At 35.4% G+C, this 19,113-nt stretch overlaps 1 protein-coding gene across 4 annotated transcripts in view; it reads right to left on the bottom strand.

Annotated features, from left to right (window-relative positions):
• LOC138323381 (tubby-related protein 3-like) overlaps positions 1-19,113 on the bottom strand; it is a 62,415-nt gene that overhangs the window by 31,693 nt on the left and 11,609 nt on the right. For 2 of the 4 annotated variants that reach the window (XM_069267968.1, XM_069267994.1), the window contains exon 1: positions 9,861-10,287. The exons of 1 other annotated variant lie outside the window; for it this stretch is intronic. In XM_069267968.1, coding sequence (XP_069124069.1) covers positions 9,861-9,910 — 50 coding nt within the window. In that variant the 5' untranslated portion in view covers positions 9,911-10,287. Of the gene's footprint in view, positions 1-9,860; positions 10,288-18,556; positions 18,843-19,113 lie in introns of those variants that run through there. One more of the 4 variants, XM_069267976.1, reaches the window with a different exon arrangement.

Raw genomic sequence — 19,113 nt, 5'->3', positions numbered from 1 at the left:
TAATTAATATGATACTTTAGAAATCAAACAGCTGTTTTTACAATTACAGTTGCCAGGTGTGTACATATGATCAAAACATAATGAAAATCTGGAATCGATATATGGAACACATGAAGTTATTGATGTTGACAGAACTTTTTACACAGACGATTAATTATCGTATTTTCCAGATTATAAGTCGCACCTAAGTAAAAGCGGTAAAAGACATTTTTTAACAAGAAAAAGAATCTAGAAACAAATTCTCTAAATGAAGATAAACAACATTAATTAGCTTCCTCAAAATGTTCACAATGTTCACATAAATAATCAAGCATTTGATTGGAAACGAAGAGACAATATTGCTTTATTACATTCATTGATTTCCTGTTTAGACTATGGACATTGAGGGTATTACCAGCAGCTCGACACATCTGTTAGGGGATGACCTACCAGCTGGGTTCTCACCTGCTCATACATCCTAGTCAATCCAGGATTAAACATGCTGCACCAATCATACTGTCAAATCTTTACCATCGTGCACACTTAAGCTGTTTAAGGTTGAGGTATGATGCTGATTTTAAAACTACATGCACTTTTGTTTGTGGTATTAGCTAGCTTTCAGACTGATGAACAAAAGCTGGGAAACATTCTATCCAGTAAAAAGTTCCTACATTACTGAACTGATGCTGCAACAATGGACTAAATAATTTCAACTCTTAATAGCAGAGGCTGATATAGTAATCAGTCATATATATTTGCCTTAATTAGTGTTGCAAGGTCGGGAGGGAAGTGAGGGGTTGGAGTTGAGGAGAGTTAAGGGGCCATGTGTGTGTGTGTGTGTGTGTGTGTGTGTGTGTGTGTGTGTGTGTGTGTGTGTGTGTGTGTGTGTGTGTGTGTGTGTGTGAGTAAGAGAACAAAAATGTAAGCTGTGGATGATAAAACACTAAAAGTCAGCCTATTCCTGTACTCATGCCACACATTTATCTCTCATAGTAAATTTTTATATGCATTCTTTCCTTTGCGACATTTACACATGCATTCTTTCCTTTGCGACATTTACACACAATTGCCATAACATGAATTTTTTGTAATTTGGGATACAATTCAGTTTAATTTAATTCTTTTATTACTTTCAGCGTTTCAGCTTATCACCCATACAATACAGAACATAAGTTTCAGCATGATGTATGTATATAAATGCACAACAGTTAGTACATTTAAGAAATGAAATAAATGGTGTATACCACAATTCTAACATATAAATTAAATATAATGATTAATTCTGGTGTTGTAAGCCTATCATTATTGAATCCATGGCATGAGGGAATTTATACTTGTATATCCAACTCAGAAGAGGAGAGGGGCGTTAGTTTTGGCAGATATGGGATCGTTGTTTCTATGAGAAAGAATAAGTTTCATCAGATTAAATGAGAGATGGAGAGAAACCAAATGACACCATATTGTAAACAATCAATTTCAAGACTTAACAATCATAATTTGGCTTTCTTCTGACAAGAGTAATGAAGATCTACTTTAAAATTCATATTGTTATCACCAATGACACATTAACGTAGACCGTCCCTTCTGTGACGTCATACATTTGTAACATCGCTATCCGGATCCAGGCAATTGTATTTTATTTCTCCGTTCCCATCTATTACAACTCGCTTCAGAAATCGGCATTCGAGCAACTATTTCGTCTAGAACCCTTTCGAGTGTTTATTTGAAGTGTAGCGATCTAAAGGTGTGGCAATCCGTACATATAGTATCATTTTGAAGATTCATGCAAGAAGTAAAATCCAAGAATCACAATAGTCGCTAAACAATCAGATGGAATACACATGGATTTACGGGGACCCAAAATGAAAAACTTCACGTCAGGAGTAACAAATGAATGAGTGCTTTCATTATAATTGTATACCTATCTTTTTGCAGAAAAGAAATAAATTTACACAGTATATGGATAATGAAGGAAGTTAGTGGTATTGTCGTCAACAAAAGGTTTAGTAAGATTTATTACATTATCCTTCAATCCTCAACATTGGATTTTTAGTTTAACACCATCAGGACAACATTACATTGCTAACACCATCAGGACCAGCACTACATTGCTAACACCATCAGGACCAGCATTATATTGATAACACCATCAGGACCAGCATTATATTGATAACACCATCAGGACCAGCATTATATTGCTAACACCATCAGGACCAGCATTATATTGCTAACACCATCAGGACCAGCATTATATTGCTAACACCATCAGGACCAGCATTATATTGATAACACCATCAGGACCAGCATTATATGGCTAACACCATCAGGACCAGCATTATATGGCTAACACCATCAGCATTATATGGCTAACACCATCAGGACCAGCATTATATGGCTAACACCATCAGGACCAGCATTGTATTGCTAACACCATCAGGACCAGCATTGTATTGCTAACACCATCAGGACCAGCATTATATGGCTAACACCATCAGGACCAGAGTTATATTGCTTACACCATCAGGACCAGCATTATATCTGACTTTGTGGTTTGAAATTAAAAGGATTACAGTTTTATAATACAGTTTGGTCAGGATCAGAACCAGAGGCTGCATGTATTGAATTTTACATGGTTTCCCCACACTTTGGCCACGAGAACAAACACGCAGTATTGAACTTAAATAAAACTACTGAATTTTGAATGACTTCTGATGCCAGTGGATTGGCTAGGTGATGCTAACACTAGACACACTGTAAGCTGTCTTGTTTTACGACCGTTTCTAACTAGCACAGCAGGTGAGAAAAAGCCAGCCTGATCAATACAAGAAGATTGTCTGTAATAAATACATTAGAAATGGCCTCAACTAAATCATTTTCTTCCCTTACAGCCTAAATGACCAGTACCAAATAAATGGAAAAGTTTTATCATAATATCACAGTCTTCCTTATACTCTCTGACACCAGAGGTATTCTACCCCACATGTTACGTAACTATTATCTGTGTTATACTGGGGTATTGATTATACAACGTCGCTTTTAAGAAACAAAAGAATTCAGTAAGACCATTGAGACTTCATTGAATACTCTGCAATCTTTTATCACAAGTCAACCTGTCATTTTGTAACATCCTTAGAGCATTACATATCATCGCAAGACCTTGAAACCTTGTTGTTATTTTGTTATCTAGCTTATGACTGACATTCTGTCACTAGCTCTTCAACCCGCTCTAGCTTATACAAGCTTTGAGCTCTCCACTGGCAGTGTGACTGATGATTTTTTACCACAAACGTTGAGGCCTCCCCCAGAGTGTGTCTGACATTCTACCATCAGCTTTGAGCCTTCTCGACATTTTATTGAGCCTTCCCGACATTCTAAAACAAGCTTTGCGCTCTCCCCTAGTATGTGTCCAACAACCTACCACAAGCTTTGAGTCGATCCACCCCTGCAATGTGTCTGACATTCTACCACAAGCTTTAAGCACTCCACTGTGGTGTGTCTAATATTCCACCATAACCTTTGAGCCCTCCTCTGAAGAGTATCTGACATTCAAACACCAGCTTTGAGCCCCCCTCTTGGGTGTGTCTGACATTCTTACACCAGCTTTGAGCCCTCCGCTGGGGTGTGTCTGACATTCTAACACCAGCTTTGAGCCCTCCTCTGGGGTGTGTCTGACATTCTATATAACACCAGCTTTGAGCCCCCTCTGGGGTGTAGCTGACATTCTAACACCAGCTTTGAGCCTTCCTCTGGGGTGTGTCTGTCATTCTAACAGCAACTTTGAGCCCCCCTCTGGGTTGTGTCTGGGATTCTAACACCATTCACATTCCACTGGAATGGAACTAAATTGAAATTTTCTGTAGGGGAGAGCTTCAAGTTAGTGACAAAATATTCTTAGGAGCTTATACATTGAGTAAAATTTGTAAGAATATAATTCACCAACATGTCTTAAAACTATTAGCTTACAGACAGTTTTAGTGTGTATTTTGTTCTCCTCCACTGAATGTGTCCCAGACTAGGACAACTTTAAATTACAGTATACACAGATTGTATAATCATTACACTATAGATAAATATACTTGTCCGTCTAAAAACCATGACTCAATGCAGTATGTACTGACACACAACAATGTGCTATATATAATAAATTTAAAGCCCTGACTGGTATCGTTTGTGCCATCAAGATATTCCATATAATACATAGGAAAAAGATTTACAATAAGAAAAAAAAAATATTTAGGGAATAAGCTATAATAGAATTTGCTAGCTCTAAAAACTTAAAAAACTTTTAAACAACATTATTTGTAACTAAATGGAGTGAATATGATCAAAGGCAGAGTATTTCATTTGAAACGGATAGTGATAACTTAAAATGCAAAACATGACAAAATCCATTAGGAGGACATGTACACCATGTTAAGGAGTCAGTAATCGACTGGTCTTTACACTCTTCCTTGAATTCTGACTGTTATTAATGTACACGGGATAAGTTAAGTAAATACAGGCAACTGGCAGTAGAATATTGTTACAGTTACATTTTAGGAGTGAAATACTTATCTAAAGAAAAGAATGACTTCAGCAGTGACTGCTCACCAAACAATAACACATGTTGTATTTATGTGTAATATCAAAAGGTGATGAACAAATTCCCGATTTATTTTTAATAACTGTAAGGCCTGACGTCATAGTTCTAAATCGTCAACTTTATTACAAATATCCCATATAATTGTCTCTATAATAAAACACAGTTGGGGGGGGGGGGGGGGGGGGGGGGGGGGGGGGGGGGGGGGGGGGGGGGGACACCATGACTATATGACTACCCGGTCCATGTTGACTTAGCCTTATATTTATATCATGCATTGATTGCAGTGTCTACACGAGTCTCTATAAACTAAGCTACAGGTATTGGGTGGCCCCCCGGTGCAGATATTTACATTCATGTTACCAAAACAGCCGAACAAACACAAAATGCCCGGGTATACATAGTGGAACAAACGGTAATTCAATATTCAAATGACTTTTTACATTGATCATCAGAATCAATTTTGTAGTTGTGTCTAATTAAGCTCATTGTAGTTTTCTAATTCTGATTAATTAATAATTTTGCTGCAGACAAAATCACAACTAGATTGACAGCAATCTACATAATGGGCATTACAACAAAGCAGGTCATGACAATATGAGTAAAACTTTTTCCTTAATTTTCCTGCTTTATTGCATTACAGTCAGTCAAGAATTAAAGCTTTACAGTGTTGTTCTAGGAATTCAAATGACAACATATACCACTAAACCACTTCAGCTCTGTGATCTTCAGTTTTATAGATGAAGTAAGCATATAACCTAAAATACACAGACTGTCAGAGAGATCAGAGGTAGGATCTCACTCATGACTTTAAATTATTAGATGACTCTTCCCTTGATATACAGTCATATTACAAAAGAAACTCCTATCTTCAATCAACAAATTTCATTACTACTATACAATAGTACAACGGCATTTCAACACAAAGTTGGTGTTTTACTAAATATGCTACATTAGTACATAATGTGACTTTTTCTCACGTTTTCATTGGCTCAGCCCCCAGACACTATTTAGCCATAGTCCCGGGAATAAGGTTTCCCACGGGACTATGGTTTCCCGCGGGACGATGGTTTGGCACGCTTTGTGTTACGAACGTCATATTGAAGAAAATGACACCACTGTCGCTATCTGTGCTGTCCACTGGCAAACAAGCTGTGTGCGGACGACGTTTTGCAAACATAAATGTCACGATTTGGAAACTTGAATGCTGATGAATTTACAAAAGAACAATTAGCAAATTGAACTGAGCAGGCAACAAAAAATGCAGTGAGTATTTTCAAAGATTTCTGCCCGGAAAAATGTATTTAGACGCCTCCAACCATGACATTTCTAAACGTTAGAAGTGGCCGCACCTGTTTAAATAAATTATTATTGGTGATCATATATAATTGTTTGTCCTATCATTTTTTTTTAATTCGTTATGTACTAAAAACATTATTGCCTTCTTTTGAGGGCACTATGGTTTCATAGTGTTGTCTTGTGATGGTATAGTACTATACCTCCGGCTCGGGTACTATGCCATCCCTCGACAACACTGTGAGACCATAGTGCCCTCAAAAGAATGCAATAATATACAATAAGAAATCTTACAACTATACTGTGTTAATGATTTTGTTTTAGGATTGTCAGATCAATAATACATATCTGTGATAGGGAATCTATTTTCTTCCTGTTTTTATGATGACTATTTTTTTGAAGATTCTTATAAAGTACACCCAATTATGTTTTGACCATCCTTATGTTATCAACTATCTATTCTTTGTTTGTATAGTACAGAGTTATCTTTCCTTGCGGGTAGGTATTGATTGTACGTCACGTATTTGTCAACGTAACATATATCATACCTTTTGGAGAAAACGATGTGAAATGCACTCACAAAATAATGAAATATCAAGAGCTAACTCTGTAATATGCAAAGACGGAATAGAAATTATTTTATGTTAATTTTCTCCATAATTTTAGATAATGAAATAAGTGTTCTTTGTCTCTGCAGGATCGGTTGGATTAAAGGTTGGCACATCATTTCTAAATAACTGTGGTACTTGTTAATGATATACCAATATATATATGCCCTCTAAATTTATTTCAGTGTACAGATAGAAAAGCACAATTCATATATACAGTAATGATATTTTGGGAAAATATAGATTCCTCGTTAACAAGTTTTAATAATTGCTATGACTATCGTTCTATTTCATGCAAGAATTAGTAGAGCATTTCAAAAGTTCTGTTGTGTCTACAGTAAGTTTCGAACAAAGCTTGTATTTCAAAATCCCTGAGTAATTTTCAAACAAAGCTAGTATTTCAAAATACCTGATGCTTACATGTCAATACAAGAAAACCTTTAAATCCTATAGCTATATATATATGTGTGTGTATGTGAACATTATTTACACTAGACATTAATAACCAGCATCTAGTATGTGTGTACTAAAATCATTACAGTTAACCAGAACGATGGAGGCCACTTCTATACCATGTACTCAATGAACCACATTACCACCAAACTATTCAAAATCCTCATCTTTTATTGCTCGACCTCGTCATTTTCAAAGACCTTGAAAAATTGAGTAACATTGAAAATGATTATAATCACTTTTTAACAATTCATGAACTAAAAGTGTTGTCATTATTTGTCATATAAAATAACTATGTAACTGTTGGTATCACCCTATGACCTCAGTAACTGTTGGTATCACCCTATGACCTCAGTAACTGTTGGTATCACCCTATGACCTCAGTAACTGTTGGTATCACCCTATGACCTCAGTAACTGTTGGTATCACCCTTTGGCCTCAGTAACTGTTGGTATCACCCTTTGGCCTCAGTAACTGTTGGTATCACCCTATTACCTCAGAACTGTTGGTATCACCCTTTGGCCTCAGTAACTGTTGGTATCACCCTTTGGCCTCAGTAACTGTTGGTATCACCCTATGACCTCAGTAACTGTTGGTATCACCCTATGACCTCAGTAACTGTTGGTATCACCCTATGACCTCAGTAACTGTTGGTATCACCCTTTGGCCGCAGTGTAAATTGATGTTACTGTTAGTATTACCGTATAAACTCAGTATGAATTGATGTAACTGTTAGTATCACCCTATGACCTCAGTAACTGTTGGTATCACCCTATGACCTCAGTAACTGTTGGTATCACCCTTTGGCCGCAGTGTAAATTGATATAACCATTGGTATCACCCTATAATCTTAGTATAAATTGATGTAACTGTTGGTATCACCCTATAATAATAGTATAAATTGATGTAACTTTTGGTATCACCCTATATTTCAGTATAAATTGATGTAACTGTTAGTATCACCCTATAATAATAGTATAAATCGATGTAACTGTTGGTATCACCCTTTGGCCGCAGTGTAAATTTATATAACCATTGGTATCACCCTATAATCTTAGTATAAATTGATGTAACTGTTGGTATCACCCTATAATAATAGTATAAAATTGATGTAACTGTTGGTATCACCCTTTGGCCGCAGTGTAAATTGATGTAACTGTTGGTATCACCCTATAATCTTAGTATAAATTGATGTAACTGTTGGTATCACCCTATAATAATAGTATAAATTGATGTAACTGTTGGTATCACCCTATAATATATAAATTGATGTAACTGTTGGTATCACCCTATATAGTATAAATTGATGTAACTGTTGGTATCACCCTTTAACTAGTATAAATTGATGTAATGTTGGTATCACCCAATAATAATAGTATAAATTGATGATGTAACTGTTGGTATCACCCTATATATAATAGTATAAATTGATGTAACTGTTGGTATCACCCTAGAATCCATTAGTATAAATTGATGTAACTGTTGGTATCACCCTATAATAATAGTATAAAATTGATGTAACTGTTGGTATCACCCTATAATAATATGTATAATTTAAATTGATGTAAATGTAGGTATCACCCTATAATTATAGTATGAATGATGTAACTGTTGGTATCACCCTATAATAATAGTATAAATTGATGTAACTGTTGGTATCACCCTATATTTCAGTATAAATTGATGTAACTGTTGGTATCACCCTATGACCTCAGTATAAATTGATGTAACTGTTGGTATCACCCTTTGGCCTCAGTATAAATTGATGTAACTGTTGGTATCACCCTATTAATTAATAATATAAATTGATGTAACTGTTGGTATCACCCTATGAATCCTCAGTATAAATTGATGTCACTGTTGGTATCACCCTTTGAACTCAGTATAAATTGATGTTAATGTTGATATCACCCTAAAATCTTAGTATGAATTTATGTAACTGTTGGTATCACCCTAGAATCTTAGTATAAATTGATGTAACTGTTGGTATCACCCTAGAATCTTAGTATAAATTGATGTAACTGTTGGTATCACCCTATAATCTTAGTATAAATTGATGTAACTGTTGGTATCACCCTATATTTCAGTATAAATTGATGTAACTGTTGGTATCACCCTATACCTCAGTATAAATTGATGTAACTGTTGGTATCACCCTATAACCTTAGTATAAATTGATGTAACTGTTGGTATCACCCTATAATAATAGTATAAATTGATGTAACTGTTGGTATCACCCTATACCTCAGTATAAATTGATGTAACTGTTGGTATCACCCATATAATCTTAGTATAAATTGATGTAACTGTTGGTATCACCCTAGAATCTTAGTATAAATTGATGTAACTGTTGGTATCACCCTATCTAGTATAAATTGATGTAACTTGGTATCACCCTATAATTGGTATCACCCTATAATCTTAGTATAAATTGATGTAACTGTTGGTATCACCCTCTTAGTATAAATTGATGTAACTGTTGACATCAAATGGCTTTAAAATATTACATAAATTTTCATAAATTGATCTATACACAACCTACTGACCCGTAAACTGTATACATCACTGATATACAAAGGTAATGACCGTGTTGATGATGATGACAGACCTGATACAGATCATAAACCACAGGTATTATCTGTGAATTTTGTATAACACTATATACAGAATTAGAATCAATAGATATTGAGTGGCTGTAACGTTAACGAACCTATATCATTAAGTACATGTCATAATTCCCCGATAGGATCAATATTTTTCTGGTAAGGCGTAAATGGGCCTTTAAAAAGTCGGAAATTATTCTACGTTCTAATTTTTGACAAGACAAATAGACAGCCAGTGTAAAATCAGCCATTGTTGTTGTCACTGCAGTAGTATCACGAACTAATCCAACAATAACACAGAGAATACAATACACGTTACAAATCCTCACCACTACCACCTACCTGTACAAATGAACAGGACTAGATTTCCCAATCTTATAAGCTGGTTCCATTTTCCTTCAGTTAATTGAAAAGTCAGATGTTGAGCAATAATTTCTATCAGAAAGACAATTTCCTGGGGAAATCCATTGTAAGGTGTTTCAGGAAGTAGAATTGTGGATCAGCCATGTTGTAAATTATGACGCCAAATGGTTGTCAACCTAGTGTGGTGTGTAATAGACAAGGGAGAGCTAGCAAAATCCCACCGCTACAAAGACCTGTCCATGTCAGATGACCACTGCCCTTCACCATTCATGGCCAGCCTAGCAGACAATCAAATGTCCACTATTGTTAAAGCTCTGTTGGACCAAGCTTTATAACCAAACATGTATATACACACACATACACACCGTCAGGCCGTGTGTGCACTCCAGCACATTATACCGTGACTGAGGGGGTTTGTCTGGCAGATCAATACTGCCGGGTCAGCTGATCAACCCGGTTAGAATTTCCAGGTAGATGTTTAGGTGTGGAGTCCTCAGGTGTCCTCAGTCATAGGTAACGGTTTTATCAGGTGAGGAAAACTACAGCCAACTTCACTGCTTCATCATTACCATGGTCATTCATAGCACATCTATATTGTTGTAAACATATTTATAGTTTGTGGTTATTCTACATTCAAACTTTTATCTTTTCGGCACTTCATTGTTTTTTGTACAATTAAGAATGTTCTTTTATTGCTTTTTAACCTTTGATAACACTTTGACTCATTGAATTACATGCTTTAAATTTTATGAAGACAGACATATCTCAATTAAACTAAAGTATCCTCAAATTGTGTGATTTGCCATAGATAATTAGTCCTATCGCCTATAACGACTTTGATTATCTGGTGCTGAGACCCACCATCATTTGATCAACTGATTGTGTTGTCAAATCCTCCCTCAAATGCTTTTTAGTAATTCTAACTGAATCTTTCCGAAGCTTAATGCTTTCTTCCTTCCAGTACTAATTTGATTGTTATATCCCCTGCCAATGCTAATTTGATTGTTATATCCCCTGCCAATGCTAATTTGGTTGTTATATCCCCTGCCTATGCTAATTTGATTGTTATATCCCCTGCCAATGCTAATTTGGTTGTTATATCCCCTGTCAATACTAATTTGGTTGTTATATCCCCTGCCAATGCTAATTTGGTTGTCCCATCCCCTGCCTATGCTAATTTGGTTGTTATATCCCCTGCCTATGCTAATTTGGTTGTTATATCCCCTGCCAATGCTAATTTGGTTGTTATATCCCCTGCCAATGCTAATTTGGTTGTTATATCCCCTGCCAATGCTAATTTGGTTGTCCTTTCTTCCTGCCAGTGCTAATTTGATTGTTATATCCCCTGCCAATGCTAATTTGATTGTGCTATCTCCCTCGCCAATTATTTGGTTGTAATACCCCCTGCCTATGCTAATTTGGTTGTTATATCCCCCTGCCAATGCTAATTTGATTGTTATATCCCCTGCCAATGCTAATTTGATTGTTATATCCCCTGCCAATGCTAATTTGATTGTTATATCCCCTGCCAATGCTAATTTGGTTGTTATATCCCCTGCCAATGCTAATTTGATTGTTATATCCCCTGCCAATGCTAATTTGATTGTTATATCCCCTGCCAATGCTAATTTGGTTGTTAATATCCCCTGCCAATGCTAATTTGATTGTTATATCCCCCTGCCTATGCTAATTTGATTGTTATATCCCCTGCCAATGCTAACTCAGTTGTTATATCCCTGTCTATGCTAATTTGATTGTTATATCCCCTGCCAATGCTAATTTGATTGTTATATCCCCTGCCAATGCTAATTTGGTTGTTATATCCCCTGCCTATGCTAATTTGGTTGTTATATCCCCTGCCAATGCTAATTTGGTTGTTATATCCCCTGCCAATGCTAATTTGGTTGTTATATCCCCTGCCAATGCTAATTTGGTTGTTATATCCCCTGCCAATGCTAATTTGGTTGTTATATCCCCTGCCAATGCTAATTTGGTTGTTTATATCCCCTGCCAATGCTAATTTGGTTGTTATATCCCCTGCCAATGCTAATTTGATTGTTATATCCCCTGCCAATGCTAATTTGGTTGTTATATCCCCTGCCAATGCTAATTTGGTTGTTATATCCCCTGCCAATGCTAATTTGATTGTTATATCCCCTGCCAATGCTAATTTGGTTGTTATATCCCCTGCCAATGCTAATGCCTATGCTAATTTGATTGTTATAATTATCCCCTGCCAATGCTAACTCAGTTGTTATATCCCCTGCCTATGCTAATTTGATTGTTATATCCCCTGCCAATGCTAACTCATTGTTATATCCCCTGCCTATGCTAATTTGATTGTTTATATCCCCTGCCAATAACTCAGTTGTTATATCCCCTGCCTATGCTAATTTGGTTGTTATATCCCCTGCCAATGCTAATTTGGTTGTTATATCCCCTGTCCAATGCTAATTTGATTGTTATATCCCCTGCCAATGCTAATTTGATTGTTATATCCCCTGCCAATGCTAATTTGGTTGTTATATTCCCCTGCCAATGCTAATTTGATTGTTGCCAATGCTAATTTGATTGTTATATCCCCTGCAATGCAATTTGGTTGTCCTTTCTCCTTCCAATGCCCCTGCCGAATGCTAATTTGATTGTTATATCCCCTGCCAATGCTAACTCATATGCTAATTTGATTGTTATATCCCCTGCCAATGCTAATTTGGTTGTTATATCCCCTGCCAATGCTAATTTGGTTGTTATATCCCCTGCCAATGCTAATTTGGTTGTTATATCCCCTGCCAATGCTAATTTGGTTGTTATATCCCCTGCCAATGCTAATTTTGTTATATCCCTGCCTATGCTAATTTGATTGTTATATCCCCTGCCAATGCTAATTTGAGTTGTTATATCCCCTGCCAATGCTAATTTGAGTTGTTATATCCCCTGCCAATGCTAATTTGGTTGTTATATCCCCTGCCAATGCTAATTTGGTTGTTATATCCCCTGCCAATGCTAATTTGATTGTTATATCCCCTGCCAATGCTAATTTGGTTGTTATATCCCCTGCCAATGCTAATTTGATTGTTATATCCCCTGCCAATGCTAATTTGATTGTTATATCCCCTGCCAATGCTAATTTGGTTGTTATATCCCCTGCCAATGCTAATTTGGTTGTTATATCCCCTGCCAATGCTAATTTGGTTGTTATATCCCCTGCCAATGCTAATTTGATTGTTATATCCCCTGCCAATGCTAATTTGGTTGTTATATCCCCTGCCATGCTAATTTGGTTGTTATATCCCCTGCCAATTTGGTTGTTATATCCCCTGCCAATGCTAATTTGGTTGTTATATCCCCTGCCAATGCTAATTTGGTTGTTATATCCCCTGCCATGCTAATTTGATTGTTATATCCCCTGCCAATGCTAATTTGGTTGTTATATCCCCTGCCAATGCTAATTTGGTTGTTATATCCCCTGCCAATGCTAATTTGATTGTTATATCCCCTGCCAATGCTAATTTGATTGTTATATCCCCTGCCAATGCTAATTTGGTTGTTATATCCCCTGCCAATGCTAATTTGGTTGTTATATCCCCTGCCAATGCTAATTTGATTGTTATATCCCCTGCCTATGCTAATTTGATTGTTATATCCCCTGCCAATGCTAATTTGGTTGTTATATCCCCTGCCAATGCTAATTTGGTTGTTATATCCCCTGCCAATGCTAATTTGATTGTTATATCCCCTGCCAATGCTAATTTGGTTGTTATATCCCCTGCCAATGCTAATTTGATTGTTATATCCCCTGCCAATGCTAATTTGATTGTTATATCCCCTGCCAATGCTAATTTGGTTGTCCTTTCTTCCTTCCAGTACTAATTTGGTTGTTATATCCCCTGCCGATGCTAATTTGATTGTTATATCCCCTGCCAATGCTAACTCAGTTGTTATATCCCCTGCCTATGCTAATTTGATTGTTATATCCCCTGCCAATGCTAATTTGGTTGTTATATCCCCTGCCAATGCTAATTTGATTGTTATATCCCCTGCCAATGCTAATTTGATTGTGCTATCTCCTTCCAATGCTAATTTGGTTGTTATATCCCCTGCCAATGCTAATTTGATTGTTATATCCCCTGCCTATGCTAATTTGATTGTTATATCCCATGCCAATGCTAATTTGATTGTTATATCCCCTGCCAATGCTAATTTGATTGTTATATCCCTGCCAATGCTAATTTGTTATATCCCCTGCCAATGCTAATTTGGTTGTTATATCCCCTGCCAATGCTAATTTGATTGTTATATCCCCTGCCAATGCTAATTTGATTGTTATATCCCCTGCCAATGCTAATTTGATTGTTATATCCCCTGCCAATGCTAATTTGGTTGTTATATCCCCTGCCAATACCAATTTGGTTTTTCCATCCGCTGCCACTGCTAGTTTGGTTGTCCCATCCCCTGCCACTGCTAGTTTGGTTGTCCCATCCCCTGTCAATGCTAATTAGGTTGTTCCATCCCCTGTCAATGCTAATTGGTTGTTCCATCCCCTGTCAATGCTAATTTAATTTCCCTATCCTCCAGCCAATATTAAATTTGGTTGCCTTTGCATTTCAAATTAACTGAAACTTTGTTGTGTCATTCTGTTTTCAAAGGTTAAATTTTGCTGCTAATTCAGTTGCCCCACTCTCCTATCAATTGCATATATGGTTTCCTATCAAAGCTGATTTGGTTACCCCAATCCCACAAGATATATTTTTAAGCCTGGTATATTGCCCCAATATCCAGTCACCACTAATCTGTTTGTCCCAAAACCTAGTCACCACTAATCTGGTTGTCCCACTATCCAGTCACCACTAATCTAATTATCCCACTATCCTGTCACCACTAATCTGGTTGTCCCACTATATAGCTATCCAGTCACCACTAATCTGGTTGTCCCACTATTCAGTCACCACTAATCTGGCTGACCCACTATCCATGCAGTCACCAATAATTTGTTTGACCCCCCTATCTAGTCACCACTAATCTGGTTGTCCCACTATCCAGTCACCACTAATCTGGTTGTCCCACAATCCAGTCACCACTAATCTGGTTGACCCACTATCCAGTCACCACTAATCTGGTTGTCCCACTATATAGCTATCCAGTCACCACTAATCTGGTTGTCCCACTATTCAGTCACCACTAATCTGGCTGACCCACTATCCATGCAGTCACCAATAATTTGTTTGACCCCCCTATCTAGTCACCACTAATCTGGCTGACCCACTATCCATGCAGTCACCAATAATTTGTTTGACCCCCCTATCTAGTCACCACTAACCTGGTTCTCCCACTATCCAGTCACCACTAATCTGGTTGTCCCACTATCCAGTCACCACTAATCTGGTTGTCCCACTATCCAGTCACCACTGATCTGGTTGCCAATGAGTGAATAAAACCAATATTTTTTTAAGAACTAAAAAGAACTTTTAAAATATGATTATACGCTGAATAATATTGTATGTTTTTTATTTGACTAAAATGCACTTCTATTTTATCTGTTATATTTTGCAGACTAGTTCACCTGTATAGTTTTGTCTTTATTATAGTACATAGTTTAGAATAACACACAAAATGTAATTCCAACTTGTACATCATGATCAAATCTGATTACAGCTAAATGTGTTAATTAAGCCATGTGAATGGGATTATAAGATTATATTTGTTTTCCCTGATTAATCATCAAAGTAAAGAGAAGTTCTTAAAATCATCTGCTACAGCTAAACCCTCATGATGAGACACAACTACATATGTATGTACCATGTGGATCTTGAACCGATTGACAAAAATGTGGAAGGCTAAAGTGACAAAATACTGTATGTCTGTTTAAAATTGAATCACTGAAACTGTTCTGATTCTGTTTTATTCAAGTTAAGCCAAATTATGAATTTGATAAACATGTAGGTACATGCCTAGCTATAAGTCAGAAGACTTCCTGGACTATGTTTAAAATTACTCTTTCATATATAATTTATTGTATGTACATGTATTAAGTTTGAACTTCAAAGGATTTATTATTGCTGCATAAAATGTATAGATATTAAATGAATTAAATTTTCTTATAAAACCATCTCTAGAGATAGTAGAGAGGCAACTTGATGTAACAGCCATGTAAATCAATAGTCACTGCCCGGTAGACACAATGGTTCAAATTAAAGCTTGCATCAGAGAAGAATTAAATCAGCTTTTTTACACCTGTGCAAACTCTCCTAGCAACATTGAAGCCTTAGCTAGCTACCTTGGTATCTACTTTCCAGAGAAAATCAATCACACTAGGGTATTGTGTAGATTTTATTACTCATATTTAGTAAGATGAACTATATTTAGAATATAGATAAATTGATTTGACCTAACACAGACAACTACTTCTATCTACAAGTGATCTACATATATATATATATAATATTGCAAGTGATTTTCCAGAGACAATACTAGGAAGATTTTTGAGGCCAATTTGAAGGTGGGTTACATATCAATATAGGATTATTTTGTAAATTGACATGAAGCTCTTTATAAAGAACCATCTGCAATGTCAGGATGATGATTAGTTAATTGTAAATCCATCAAAATCACATAGATTCTATCTCACTGCCTTTTACCAAACATTATCCTGAAATTTATATTTAAGAATCGAACAATATAATAATTAATTCAGTTTATGAACGTAGGAATGTATAGAGTAACTAAAATAAACAAACTGGGGGGAGGGGGGGGGGGGGTATTTGAGGAATGCAAGTTGGAGTTAGAGGGGATTAGCTTCTCCTTAAAACACACTGTTTATATGTACTGTAGGATATAAAACAAAATTAAACAAAAAACTAAACCTTAATAATTGTCTGTGTTGTGGGTAAATGTAAAAAAAACATACAGTATAAATATTGTTAAAGCACCTGTTTTACATGTTTACATCTTTTCACAAATACAAACTAAATGGTGTGACAAATTCTCATGCCATAAATAAATTTTTTTTAGGAATATTTAATGAAGAAAAGTATCAATTTTCTAATTATATTGTCAAATTATTTTTCTTAATCTTTGCAAACCCAATCACATGCTGTAAGGTATTGTGCCATATTATAGGTAGAACCTATAGCAATCAGAAGGTAATATATATATATATGTCTAGGCCAAAGTATGTGTATTCCCAATTCTGGACCAACATGCAGCAAAAGTGGAACATTGAAACAAAGGGAGATAAATTATAGCTTTGTTTGCTATTGATATTTGAAAAAATAGACCTTAGTATTCTTATTTTTCAAAAATTCTATTGAAAATTAGGTCCCAATAAATCAATTGTTCTCCTATTTTCTTTAAAAAGTAATCAGATAATCATGTGTCAAATCTAACTTGTTTCATAACTCTTGTAGCAGTTTATAAACACTACAGGTAAATGGTCTCTTTTTAAAAGCCTATTGTAATATATATGAAAGGATTAAATAAAATTCTTGTCTACACATGTGTATATTGAGCTAGTAATGAGTCACCAAGATAAGTGTAAAAATTGGAAGAATTGAATATTTTCAAAAATATAGCATGATACATACTAGATATCAAAAGACAGAAGACAGATGATTAATAATATATACTAGATATCAAAAGACAGAAGACAGATGATTAATAATATATACTAGATATCAAAAGACAGAAGACAGATATTAATAATATATACTAGATATCAAAAGACAGAAGACAGATGATTAATAATATATACTAGATATCAAAAGACAGAAGACAGATGATTAATAATATATACTAGATATCAAAAGACAGAAGACAGATGATTAATAATATATACTAGATATCAAAAGACAGAAGACAGATGATTAATAATATATACTAGATATCAAAAGACAGAAGACAGATTAATAATATATACTACATATCAAAAGCAAAGACAGTGTATCTACAGAAGACAGATTAATAAGTTATCAACTTTTGTTTCTTTTTTTATTATTTCATATGCATGTTCAGAGGACAAAATACATATATAAATAACAATTTTCTCAGTATATACCACTACCTCTCTATATATTATGTTTGATTTCCCACATAATATTGAAAAAATGCATGGTTCATTTAAAATCATTTTCAATTGCCTTTGGATTTCAATGTCATATGGAAAGAATTGACAACATAATTTATGGAAGTAATATCCCAAAGCAATATAGGTTTAGTATTGTCAAGAATAATGTATGATTTTTGTTTATTAAATATAAGTAATACACCTAAAGTTTATTAAATCAGAGTAGAGTGAATATAAAATCACTCGAATCCAGGAAACATCACAGATAATGTACCTTATGTGTGGAAACAATATTGTAAGCTTACATCTACAACAATAAATAAAATATAAATCATTAATTGTACAACTTCTTTGATATCATTCATTAGAGAAAGAAATCTCCTACATACATATATAGTCATGAAGCTTCACAGCAGCTGTATCAGTTGAAGGGAAATAACTCTTACATTTTGTCTTTTAATCATTGATTATCTCTTTAACATCTTTTTTTTTTATTTTCTATATTCTTATTATAAAAAAAAACATAGCAAGTATGTAATAATTTGTATGCACATTTTCAGAAATATATTTCAACATAAGCAATACTAATAAATCTTTGCTACAGGTAAATACTAACCTGGGAGGCTCGCCAGCATACATATTGATAGCTGGAAATATTTACTTTAAACTCCACAGATGTCTATATTAAACTTGTAGATCCTTCCACATAAATTCACTAATCACATTCCACATTTGTGCCCCTTTCCAAAGTTCATTCACTATAACCATGGGCCAGAAACAGCATATATCTCAAAAAAATCTGACAAACTTTTCCCCAAAGTTCACAATTGAAGTAAATCTGTCAGTACCGCAACTGTGATCAACTCGGGTTCTATAAGCTGTACTATATTGTTCAAAATATAATCAGCTAAACATATCACCAGCTAATGACTATTGTACAAGCAAGAAAGGTTTCTACTGTGCAGATTAAAACACTCACAGTTATTACGTCTGACACAAGGTAAATTAATCCTAACTGTAGTCTACCTGTGAGGACTTGCACTGACCACCCTGAGTCAATGTGATACTTTAGTAAGCAAATGCATACTTATTTAGTGTTCAACTTAACCCTGAATTGATATAGAAGACATAAGATTCAGACAATCAATAACTGGCATTTATATATAGTATTTA

The sequence above is a fragment of the Argopecten irradians genome, chromosome 1 (assembly GCF_041381155.1).
Source record: "Argopecten irradians isolate NY chromosome 1, Ai_NY, whole genome shotgun sequence".
Classification (NCBI taxonomy): Eukaryota; Metazoa; Mollusca; class Bivalvia; order Pectinida; family Pectinidae; genus Argopecten; species Argopecten irradians.
The sequence above is the reverse complement of the archived record's forward strand: the minus strand, read 5'-3'. Positions and strand labels throughout refer to the sequence as shown.